The sequence below is a fragment of the Micromys minutus genome (assembly GCF_963924665.1).
Source record: "Micromys minutus genome assembly, chromosome: 17".
NCBI classification, from domain to species: domain Eukaryota; kingdom Metazoa; phylum Chordata; class Mammalia; order Rodentia; family Muridae; genus Micromys; species Micromys minutus.
This window is the reverse complement of record NC_137952.1, coordinates 11,863,356-11,876,447: the sequence shown is the minus strand read 5'-3', so window position 1 is coordinate 11,876,447 and position 13,092 is coordinate 11,863,356. Positions and strand designations below refer to the sequence as shown.

Genomic DNA, 13,092 nt, shown 5'->3' with positions numbered 1-13,092 from the left:
GTCTGAGCGGCCATTGGGAGAACCTGCGGCGGCGCAGACCGGCTCGTGGGCGTGCCCATGAGGGTTGGAGGCGGTGCTAGAAGGCCTAGTCTTCCAGTCAGGTGAGGAGCGTGCACCATGTAAGGCGGGGCCTGGGCGGGTCTTGAGGCCGCTGATCAAGTGGAGTTTCAAGCTTTCCCGGAGAAGGCCGGGAAGATGGCGGCCTCCTGGAGGCTTCGCTGTAACCTGCCGCTGCTCCGTTACCTTCTGGGCTTTGGCAGCGGTCGAAGCCTGGGACTGGCTAAGGGTGCTGCTGCGTGGCCTGTCTGCCATGGAGCGAGTTGGAGGTGGTTTCACGGTACTCAGCTATTGCAGGGTGAGTGGTTTACGGTTGCTCAACTTCTCCCTTTAGCGGAGCAATGGGCCTGGGTCTGGAGCTTTCTTGATTGGAGACCCGCGTTTGTGAGGGTAGGTGCGGAATTTCCCCGTTCCTTTCAACCTTCCCCAGAAACGGGCCTGCTGACTTAGCCTATGGCTTGCGGCTAAGGACAGTCTTCAGACTTGGAAGAGCTTGCCTCCGTCCTTGGCCTGCCTCCAGGGCTGCATGGCTTCTCTGTGACCTTGCTTTAGAATTTGAGTAATTTCGATGTCACCTAGAGAGGGTCTGTTTTAAATCCCCCTATTTTAGACCTTTATCAATCACATGTCAAATTCCTTTAATTTTACCATTCATCTCAAAGCCGCTATTAACCCATATTTATTCAAAAAACCTGTCCTTATTGGGAAACCAGGCCTGGCATTATTCTTTCTTTCATGTATGAAAATGGGCTGGAGGTGAGAATGGGAACAGAGAAGACAGTTTTATAAACCATTAGACATTTAAGTGATCATTTTTACCCCCATCTGGTACAATAGGCCTAGCACACACTTTGTGAGCTGTCTGAGGCCAAAAACACAAAACAAAAACAGAAAAATGGGTGTGCTGAGATTTCTAAAGAGTAGCTAATAGAGACAATTTACCTAGGTCGTTTTTGGAGTAGTGTTTAATAAATACTCCCTGGATATTGTCTTTAACAATATAGTGTATAATATTTTTTTCTGCCTCATCTGCATCCTCATTTGCTAAGACTGAACTTTCCTAAACTTAGCAGAGACTCTGACTCAGGAATCTGTACCTTACACTCTTGTGAGCTTGATGGACCACACTTTTGAGACTCCCTGCTATAAAACATCATGGAATGTGAAAGCTTAGGATTGGGGAAAATACCTGTGAGGGGTCCTATCCTTTCTTGTGAGATCTTTTTGAGGGTCTGAATGTGCTAAACTCTGTACAGAAAGAAAAGAGCTTATGTGCTTAGACATTAAAAAATGGGTAGTTTCCAAGATTTTTCTTAGAGTCAGGTGCTTCTGCCTTTTAAAAATCCGCATGGGTAGTTCTCGTCTGCCTCCAGATATATACCGTGAACACCTCGTCTCTAAACATCATCTGTAAGGAAGATGGTACTGAATCCTAAGGCAAGCTGAGTAGTTTTATCATCACTACCCACTGTCCACTTAAAGTACAAACTCATTGTCTTATAGCTTTTGGGGTCAGAAGTATGAAATGAGTCTTACTAGGCTAAAGTGAAGGTGTCTAGCCTGGCTTGTCTTCTTTGGAGGTTCTAGTAGGCAATCTGTTTCCTTGTTTTGTTTGTTTTTGCTCCCCCCACCCCAAATCCGTGGGCTCTTAGTTCCTATCTACCCTGCAGCTCCTTAACAGCGAATCTAATGTTGGCCACTTTTGTAACTCTCACCACTTCCTCCTACAATGGATTTTTTCCCCATCTGAAGATATCCATAATGTCTTTTCTCTCTTGTGTTCTTGCACTTTGCTTTCCCGCTCTTGCTCTCCCTTCAACCCCCACAACTTCTCTCCCCATTTCAAAAAAAAAAAAAAAAAAAAAAAAGATGTTGATAATAACCTTAATCCACACTCATCTTAACTCTTTCTTGTTCTATAACATATTTGTAGGGTTTGGACATTATGACAGAGACCTCCAGTAGAGACATTAGGCTACATGTGGAGCCCAAAGTTTTCTACCAACTTTTACCAATAGGCTTTTGTTAAGCTACTACTTGAATACACGTTAACTATTTTAGAAAACATGACCTTACAGGATTTTTTTTTTTCATCTTTATGTATAATAAGGAGTTTCGTCATGGGATGGGTAGAAATTATACTTTAATATAATAAAACTAAGTTGCTTTTTGGATAATCAGAGACTGAATGAATTTGGCGCATTTAGTGAACTCATTTCTCCTTCTCATACTTATGTAGAATTTTAAAATCTGTGAATTTGGAAGTACTCTTGTTTTGTTTTCCCTAAAGGGAATTTGTTGGCTGTCTTCATCAGCTATGGCATGGGCTTTGTGCTTTGCACTTCTTAGAACTTTTTGTTGACTTCTAATGATTTAAAACTTAAGTATTACTGCTGTTTATTTGTGTAAAACTACAAAAATTCAGAAAAATGAAAGCCTTTCAGTTGTATTGTAAGTGAACTGCTCAATGCTCTGTGTACTTAGGTTTAACAAGTCTCTTCTTTCAGTCTTTCAACTGAACTGTTTATTGAGAAAGCAGTGTTACTTGTCTCTTGCCTGATTTCGTAAAGGAACAAATGTCTATCAGGTAGTGGGCATGTGATAGCCAACTTACAGTGTGAGCTCCTGACAGAACACATTCTCAGAATTCTGTCACATGGCCCACTAAGTCATACAGTCACATTTAGTTCTGTACATTGAATCCTGAATTAAGAGATAAACAATGAAGATGGGGTTTCAGTGGTATATGCAGTGAGCCCTAGAAAGTAAGTTCATGATTGCAGCAGGGAGTATGTAGAGAAAGAAGTCAGTCCTTCAGGATGAAGGCACAGCCGGGACTCCAGAAGTTACAGAATGACACAGCATTGGAGTTTCTCTGTTGTTATGCTTTTAGAAAAGATAGGATTTGGATTACATTTTAAATATATTTATCCTTTTATTTGGGTAGGGGTAGGAATGCCACAGCATGTGTTGGAGGTCAGAGGACAGCTTGTAGGATTCTGTTCTCTCCTCATTGGGTTCCAGCGTCTGAACTCAGGCCAGCATTCTTGGCTGAAAGCTCCTTTACCTGCTGAGCCTCTCATCAGCCAGAGACTTGGGCTTTACTAAGGTATTACTCATTACCCCAGGCACCAAGGTGAAACGTTGCTTGTGTTTGTCACTCACCTCTACTCAGTCTTTTCATGTGCACTGCTAGAATTTGAGTATGTTGCCAAAAACTTACATGTTGGAAATTGAACACCAAATCTACTTGATATTGGTATTTGGGGTAGTCTCTGGGAAGGTTAGAATTAGATGAAACCAGAAGTGTAGTGCCCCAATGAGGTGTAGCACCAATGTCTTCTTTAAAAGAGGAAGTCAAACCCAAACCCAAGCTAGAATACTTGGTTACTACTGTACCCTTTGTGTTGTATTGGGCAGAACTGATTCATGAACCAGTTACTGACTCAGTAATAATTGAATTTACTTTGATTAAAAAGTCACTAACTTTTGAGATTTTTTTCTTGTTCATTAAAACATACAAATGAGCCTTGGTGGGAATGTATGCAAATGATTATGAATAGAAAGGATTGGGTTAAAACCATGTTCTCTGGGCCCAAGGGGACCACTGCACTCCTGAAGCCATAGCCCCAAAGTTGTCTATTTAGAATCTATACAAGGTCAGGCCATCAGTATTCTGGTGTGGGAGTGGGGGGTCACTCAGTTACTATTGTCAGTTGATGGCTGTTAGGTGAGAAGAATCCTTTAGGCTTTAATTCATGGTAGGTTGACCTTAATCCAGTGGATAGTCCCATACCTAGTTGTATATAGGCAGCACAAATTGGACTCCATGGGTGAAAAGTACCTGAAGTTAGGAGTGGAGATTGAAGGGTGGATTACAGAGGAGTTAAGAGGGAAGAGTAGGAGGTGAATATATTGAAAATGTTTTGTGCGTATATAAAACTGTCAAAAATTTAATACAAAATACATTTTTAAAATGAGCCTTGGATAGCAAAAACAGTTGGGAAGTGGGTTCAGAAGTAATAATATCCATTGAGAGCTTCCCTTCCACTGATGTCTTCCCAATAATTAACATGAACTACCTCCTCTCTGTCCATGGTATATGCTCCAGCGATAATCGGCTTCAACCTGTGTGCCTGACACCAAAGCTGCCTGTCATATTCAGCAGCTAGCACACTGATATTTTGGTCACTGTGTTTATCCTACCTGAACACTTGGGCCTTTTCCTTGTATTGGGAGTGAGACATAAAAACTACATTGTGTAATAGTACTTTGGTAACAGTCCTGAGGTAACATGATTTAACATGTGTTTGGAAAAATGCAACTTTGGACTACAGGAGCAGTAGCAGAATTGCTGAGCCTAGTTTGGCAATGTTTATGTCTTGCTATCATTACTGGTTTTTACTTGATGGGTTCTTTTTCCTTCCACCCTTCTCCATCCCTTTCCACACTTTCAACTCCTAACACTAAATAAGAGAAAAAAAAAAAAGAGGAGAGAGGAAAGGAAAGAGATCTCTGAGCAAAATCCTCTGAAAAGTCTCCAGAATTCCAAATGTCTCGAAATTGCAGAAACTATCTGCAGCTGTCAAAATCACACTTCTGCTAGAACACGAGGCAAATTGTAGTCAGCTGCTGCTGCTTCAGACAGCCCCATATCACACACCTGGAATTAAAATGGTGATTTCTTTTTTGCCCCTGTTGCAAGATAGCAGCATAAATTGGGATCCATTTAAAATTTTACTTTTCGTGATTTAATGCTAACCAGCCCATCCCAGCCAGTGGAAGCTCTCATAAAGCCTTCAGAGTATTCAGTGTGAGGACGTAGATTCTACTATTGGAAACTGTGTAACCCTTCCTAGCAGCCTTCTTTAAAATGTGCATGGGCTACTTTACCAAAATATATGAAACAGTAAATACACTGGAGGTGGAGGCAGGAGGATGAAGGACAGGGAGTTTGAGGCCAGCCTGAAGTGAAATTCTCTCTCAACACAGGGCCCTGGGTTCAGTTCCTCCTACCCAGAGATGGTGCTGGGGTCTCAACAGATTGTCTAAAGGACATGAGCTGTGTTAATGACCTTGGGGTAGGCAATGTTTACAGTATATGCTCCCCAATTTTCTGTAACTGCATAACACAAAGCTACCCCCCCCACACACATACAAGATCTTTTTCAGAAAAAGAAAATGAAAAGTTTTGTATTTCAACGGGACTTGGATCCCATCCACAGTCTACCGATAAATACCGTCCACCCTGTTTTCAGGATCACCTAGACTGTTTTCTGTAGAGCATTTGTACTGCTTTGCAAACCTACCAAATAAATCTGAGAACAAGAAAGATGTATTTTAATATAGAAATTTCAATTATTAATAAATGGCTAAGTGATCTATACATAAGTGACCACAGTATAGTCAGTAATTGGAAGTCTGGACTCGGATCAGGTGTGGGTTAAGGTCACTCATGCATTTAGGATCATGAGACCGCCTGTCCCTAAACATAAACATTTTGCCTCTGCTTTCTTTTGCTTAGACTTTCCTTAAGCGGAAGAACTTTCCTGATCATTTAAATACCTTTTTCCCAAGTCTTTTCATATAGTTGAGAGAACACAAATGGGAACAGTAGATTCTAACAGGTAATTGGAGGAGAACTTAGTAAGTGACATTTTTGTGAATTTAGGGTGCCATTTTAGAAAATGGTGCCATCCCCACTACCTAGAGCAATGGTGTCAACCTGTGGGTTGAAACCCCTTCACGGTTTGAACCTTTCACAGGGGTCGCCAGAGACCACCAGAAAACACGGATTTTACATTATGATTCATAACTAGCAAAATTAAAATTATGAAGTAACAATTACAATATTTTATGGTTGGGGGTTGCCACAACATAAGGAACTCTATTAAAGAGTCACAGCATTGCCCTAAAGGGAGCCAGCTGGGAAGATCTCTGAGATGCCGGTGTCTTACAGTAAAGGATGTAGCCACCCCCTAGTGACACCTGAAAAAGGGAGCTGAGGACAAACTACCCCTGGCTTCACCCTTCTCCCCTTCAGTGTCCTGACTGTACTACCCATAGGTTGAGCTCAACTGAAGGCCATGTGCAGGGAAGCCAGTTGATAGAACCCACTCAGTATAGTGTGGAGAAGACATGGAGACAGCCCCACATCACTGACCTCTTCCCCTCAGCTGTTACACTTTGTTTCTTCCATCTCAATATTTTAACTAGTAACCACTGTGTGGCACATGTCTAAAAGTTTCCATGCTAAAGAGTAAAGTACAATGTCTATACTCTACACTTGGGAAGTCACATGTAGCTCAGCTCATGATGATTGTATCTGTAGAACAGTAAGGTAGACGAGGTTTTGCTCTGCAGCCCAGGCCAACCTTGAACTGAAGATGCCTGTCCGATAGTTGGTCAAAATTTGATGTTTATGTTAAAATAAGCACATCTGACTTCTTTGAAAACACTAATCCTCTGTCATAGAAATAGCAAAGATTCTTTTCTGTCCTTTGGGTCTCCTCTTCACTTGGTGACTGTTTCTTCGCCCTTTTAGTTTTTTGCAATTGTTGGCCTTAAATCCTGGGCGAGTGGACTCCTATCGGGAAGCCCCTTCCTACACCTGTATCACGCAGGGCACTGCCTATGTCTGCTTTCACAGTTTGAGTGTTTCAGGTTTTACAGTTAGTGCCTTGATCCATTTGGGGTTAGTTTTTGTCCGAAATGTTAGATATGAGTTTAATTTCATATGGATATCTGGTTTTCCTAGCACCATTTGTTGAAGATGCTTTTTTCTAGCTAATGTTTTTTGGCACCTTTGACAGATATTAAGTGTCTAGAGCTACATGTCTTCATGTGTGGGTCTTCAACATTGGGCTATGTATTTTTTTTTTATGCTGGTATATCATTTTTATTACTGTGACTCTGAAATATATATTAAGATCTGGAAATGGTAATCCCTCTAGCATTGTTCTTTTTGTTCAGGATTATTTTTGTCTATCTGGGGCCTTTTGTGGTGCAATATGAATTTTAGAATAGTTTTTCTATTTCTGTGAGAAATGAGATGGAGATTTGATTGGTATTGTATTGAATCTGTAAATAGCTTGTGGTAAAATGGTCATTTTCACAGTATTAATTCTGCCAATTCCATGAGTGGGTTGTCTTTCTATTTTCAAGTATCTTTATCTCTCTTTCTTTACTTTGCTAGGTTTGTTTTTATTTTCCTTGAGGCCATTGTGAATGGGAATATGTCAATGGTCTTTTTCTGTATGTGCGAGCTGATTCAGTATCCTGCCACATTGCTGGATTTATCATTTCTAGAAGTTTCCTGGTAGAAGTTTGGGGATCTCTAGTGGGTACTTTCACGTCCTGTGCAGATAGGGATGGTTTGATACCTTCTTCCCTATTTCTGTTCTTTCCATTTCCTTCCTTTGCCTTATTGCTCCAGCCACCACTTCAAGTATATTATTTAAAAGAAGTGGGTGAGTGACATCTCCGTCTCACTCCTGACTTAAGTAGAATTGCTTCAAACTTTTTTCTGTTTATGATGATGTTGGCTATGGGTTTCTCTTATATAGCTTTTATTACATTGAGGTATATTTCCTCTAGTCTTAAATTCTCTTAATTTTATTATGAGGCGCGTTAGGTTTTGTCAAAGGAGTTGTCTGTGTCTATTAAGTCCATTTATGTGATTTATTACATTCATTGACTTGAATATATTGAAACATCCCAGCATTTCAGGGATAAAGCCAGCGTGCTTATACAAATCGTCTTTAGTAATGCATGTCCGCTCTCTGTTTGTAATTATTTTATCAAACATTTTTGAATCTCTTTCTATCGGGGATAAAGATATAGAGTTTTCTTTTTGTTGCTGTGTCTTTACCAGGCTTGATATTAGGACGACCTGACTTTACAGGAGTTTAGAGTTAAGAAGAACTGCCTACAGATCTTTGGGTGGTTGGTAGAATTCTTCTGTGAATTCATCTGGCCCTACCTTACTTTATTATAATTATTATTATTGTTAATTAATAATAATAATTATTATTATTCCAATCTCCTCATTTGGCTTTTTGGTGGTTTGACTGAGTCCAGAAATTTATTTATTTCTTTAAGGATTTCCAGCTTACTGGAGTACAGATTTTTAAAGTATTCTCTTGGAATATTCTGGAAAAATTTCCATCTAAAATATACATAATCCCTTTGAGGTCGCAACTCTGGTTTTGCCTAGGCATAAGCTGGTGAAACAGAGCACTTCACAGGCATTTGTCAAACTCCAAAATTGGCTTTTAGCTCTGGTATGATTGACGGTAAAACATTTGTCAGTGATTTTACTGAGAGGCACAGCTTAGAGATGAAATAGAGCAGATACAGGAGTTAATGTCGCTTAGCTGAGTGTAATAACTGGCTACAGAGGGGGAAAGTTTAGGCTGGAAAGGTGAAAGGCACCTGTGACTCCATCTCTCAGTCCTCCAGGAAGGAACCGTGATGTTCTAGATACTACAGAGTATTTTGGTACACTTAGGCAACTGTGTGGATACCCTGGAATTCATCTTCTAAGTGCCTATCAAGACATGCTGCCTGTCAATCCTCTCCAGAGCCCATCCTAATGACTTTGTATGCATTACCTTGTTTCCTTATAAAAATGTGCATCATGGTTGTACAGAAGAGGAAGCTACAATACAGGCTAATAATAAAGCGACTTACGGAGTTGAGGTTTGACCAGGTAGTGTAGCGCTACTCTCCAGTCCTGATGCTTTTAAAAGTTAAATATTTCACTAATGTGTCTTTTTTAAATAAGGAAATATTTTATTTAGTACAGTAATATGCACACACAGTATATGGCCAAATAGCCACAGAGGTTTATAACCCTTTAGTAGATCTCTCCCATGTCTTACACTTCCCCAGTCATCTTCCTTAAAAGCCAAGAGTTAACTTTCAGCTTCCTACTGGCATTAGCCACTCCTCTGTGTTTAGACATTGTCTGGGACAATTTCTGGTCACTAGATTTCTTGTCTCTCAGGACTTGGTGTATTTATTTTGTATACTTGTTATTTCATAGACACTGCTTATTCTATACTGTGTGCCTCAGAGGATTATGACCCATCCCGCATTTTAAAGCTTGTTACCCTTGTTTATCATTTCCTGCAGGAATTGCTGTCCTGCTCAGTGTCTTTACTCCACAGATGTGGTATCAGTCACATGACGAATGTGTCAGTTCACTTCAGTTTTCATTTTTGTGTGTCCCAAGACAAGTAGGTTGAACCTAAATTCTGAGTTTCCTCTAGAGAATAGTCTGGTATTCTGTTGAGTGGGGTGGGGTTGGTTGTTACCTAGCACTGGGCTGAGACACCTAGACACCCATCTCCCCTCTGTGCACACCACTCTTCCCTGACTTACAAATACAGTTTTGTAGGGTCTTTTTAGTCTTTTTTTTTTTTTTTTTTTTTTTTTTGGCAACTGTTACTTTTCTACCACCAAAGTTGTGTGCCATTGTTTTAAAAATGAAAAATCGAGGACGTTTTCCCCTCAGTGTTAGATAAGTTTGGAGACAGGAAGTGAAATTCCATAAATTTATTCTAAAACTTACTAGAATTGAATAGTTGTCAATTTAGGTGTGTTGTTTTGCTCTTTGCTTATGTGAGAACAGTAAGTAGCAACTGGGCATCCTGTGTTGTCTTTGGAATGTTTGTTAGCCTGCGGGATCACTCAGTAATTCTAGCACCACAGCAAAACCGCACGGAGCAAAGAGAGCCAGCAAGCAGGCTCCTTATAAAGAGACACTGAGATTGATGGCTTTTGTGCACGGTGGCCTGGTGCTTGGTTGGAGTCACCTGCCCTTTGTTCTGCTGTATTCCATTCAGCCTGCAGGTGGCAGGATTGCTTTATTTGGATAGCGATTTCAAAGATGTGTCTTACCAGTGAGTTCCTGCTTCGGAGCTGAATTTGCTTTCGTCCTTGCCTATTCATTCCATGGTTTTTCTGTGCTTAGGTTACAGTCCAGCAAGTGGGCTAGATTGTGCCACTTGGCTGTTCTGTATGTCCCTTAATTAATGAGCTTAGATCTAAGTCACACTAATGCCATGAAGCAATTTGTTCTGCATTTGTATTGTAAGAGTTTGTTTGTATTAATTTTTCTTTTAATCCAGTGACCTTTTAGAATGCCTGTATATGCTATGAACTTAAATCTGCAATGCAATTGATTTTGCTGAAATAAGAGTTTTGTTGCCAGGATAAAAATATACATTAGAGAAAATACATTGGAATCCGATTATTGTGCCACACTTTAAATGAAAATCAAAATTTTGCTGTAGGAAAAATGACAGAACTTTAGAAATTCCGTGAATTTGGTGATAAGTTGATCATACAGCTCATACTGTATACCAAGCAGCGGCATTCCAAAGTCATTTATTGCATTGATCTTATGAGACAGACAGTAAAATAGTTGTAATGATTTGTGAGATATTTACTCTTAGAAGTTAATGTTTCAAAATAAACTAAAACACAGCACTGTAGTCATCTTAATATTTTTAACGTTTTGTAATTGCTATGTATTGGTCCACTTGCCAATCAGTTTGAAATAAATCTGCTTTATGAAAGCAAACAAGCAGTAAACCACTGCAAAAGGCTAAATTCTAGCGAAATATGTTTGTAGAAGTATTATTTTATGTCAGCTTGTATAACCAGATGAGCATTTCTCTGCTCTCACTCACACTTAGGAAGTTATTAGTGCCCATGTCAGCCTTCTGGCTGGGACAGGAGTGTGGAATGTACTGCTCCTGGCGTGGAGGGGGCTGTCTGTAAAGACTGTCTAAAGCAGGGGAGCAGCAGAGGTGCAGCCTAATCCCATTCCAGGGAGCTGAAGAAGCGCATCCTGTTTTCAGCCACAAAAGACAGTAGCTGTGTGTAGGCCTGATACCTAAAGCCTAGTTTATGAGAGTATACTTTCAGGGAAAAAAGATTTTGGGAAAGAAGTGTATAATGTTCCCATCCTCAGGATCTATCAGGACAAAGCATGTCTCGTTAATAAGTTGATGCTCATGGTTTGAAATGGCATTTCTAGCAGGAAGCCCGTGGAGTGATCAGGACACAGGGCACATCTTACTATAATAGGGCAGCACAGTCAGTCAAGAGACAGTACTGAATAGTGGCAACATGTCTTCCTTTGGGTTTTGTCACCTTCATGGAGAGTAAAGATAGCGATCTACTGCAGAGCTTTTACATTTTATTGTCATCATTCAGGGAAGCAATCCTAATTCACCCGTACAGGGTGACTGTGAAGAGCGGTTATGATTTGTTTTACATTTAAAATAAAAATTTTGGAGTTCTCAATGTTGTACTTTGGAAAATAATGTCTAATAAATGCAGACATTTCACAATATAGTCCTTAGTGTCAGGAGTAATGGAAATGTGAAGGTCTCTTGGGGGAGAGATTATCGTAGGAGATTAAAAATATGAGCTGGACGATGGCATCTGAACCAAATGTAAAAACACAGGACAGTCTCTTTGGAGAGAACTGATTTCATATTTGTCACAAATCGAGATCTGATTGTGGGAGCACAGTTTCCTTTTATTTTACCTCTCTCAAGTGGAATCCTATTTGGCAGATTAATTTATGTATGATCAGGACACATTTTTTCCCATAATGCCAGACTTGAGCACATTTGTCTCTGTGTATTGAGGTGGTTGCATAGTTTCTACATATCTAGAATCCTAATTTTAGTGCACAAAGATATGTTTGACTAAGAAAAGGACTTTTAGGGCTGCTCTATAGTTGTGGAGTTCAGTTTGGAATTAGGTGGAGTTGTTGGCGATAGTGCGTACCACGGTAGACAAGAGCTGGACGCCTGTGTTCTCCAGTCTCTGTGCTAATAACCTAGTCAGGAGGCCCACTGAATGTATCCCCCCCCCCATTTTTGAAATTAAAATTGTTTATTTTGTATGGATGGAAGTTCTAACTGCGTGTATGTCTGTGTGCCACATTTATGCTTGGACCACAGAGGCCAGAAGAGGCAAATATCCTGGAGCTAGAGTTACATATTGTTATAAGATATCCTGTGGGTTCTGGCACTCGAACCCAGGTCTTCTAGAAGAACAGCAAGTGCTCTCAAAAACTAAGCTAGCTCTCCAGCACATGTGTACATCTGTTCTCTTGAGATGGCTTGAGGTTAGCTGTTCTCTAGGACATTTGAAACACGCATCATTTGTAAAAGTGCTTTCTTAATGCTGCAGTTCTGTCCAAGGTAAAGGTGTATTAGGTATTTTGGTAGACTGATCAGTAATGCTCATGTGGAGCTGATATGTCTGGTTTGCTGTGGTTGATCCCTAGGCTATCAATAACCAGTGGTTAAATGGTGAGTTACATTCAGTGGGCATTAAGAGTTGGAGACATAAAGTACCATAGCTTAGTAGAGGTTAGCCTTGAGTTAGGCAGGAGGTATGAACTCAGTCTTTTGATAAAAATGTGAATGCTAATAGGACACGTAGTTTAGACTTTCATGGTTGGGCCATTACGAGTGGTCACTCTACTTTTCTAGCTTTTTAAGACTGATACCAACTAAAGTCATGTGAATAGAGATCGAATAAGTAGGTAGAATCTAAACACTGATATCTTGGTTGGAATAGGGATGCCTTAGTATCCACGGCTATCTGGGGCTGGGCTTCCCAGTCCAGCCCTGATTTATTAGACTTTGGGCCTTTTGGTTTGGGGTGGGAGGTTGTGTGTGAATTGCTGCCTCAAGCCCACAGAGCCTCAGTGATTGGAACGGAAAGAAATGGACCTGTGGACCTGCCTTTGGAAGGAAATTGATTAGCACCCAGATCATAGAAGACCTGAGAAGACACACACTTTCCATTAACAAAAAAATTATTTTTAAAAAATTGAGGACATGGCATAGTGCTATTTCTGGTCTTTCAGAGAGAAGTGAAGAGCAGGCAGACGTTTTCCTCTGACTATTGTATATGTGAAAGAACTGAAAATGCCTTTACCATGAAGCTGTGGACATTTTCCAGTTGAATCTACAGTAAGATCAATTGGTTTCCAAAAGGAAG

The 13,092-nt window shown here is 40.4% G+C and overlaps 1 protein-coding gene across 1 annotated transcript in view; it reads left to right on the top strand.

Annotated features, from left to right (window-relative positions):
- The first annotated feature begins 167 nt into the window (after positions 1-167).
- PDHX (pyruvate dehydrogenase complex component X) overlaps positions 168-13,092 on the top strand; it is a 50,269-nt gene continuing 37,344 nt past the window's right edge. The window contains exon 1 of the mRNA XM_080930854.1: positions 168-355. Coding sequence (XP_080786980.1) covers positions 196-355 — 160 coding nt within the window. The 5' untranslated portion in view covers positions 168-195. The remainder of the gene's footprint in view (positions 356-13,092) is intronic.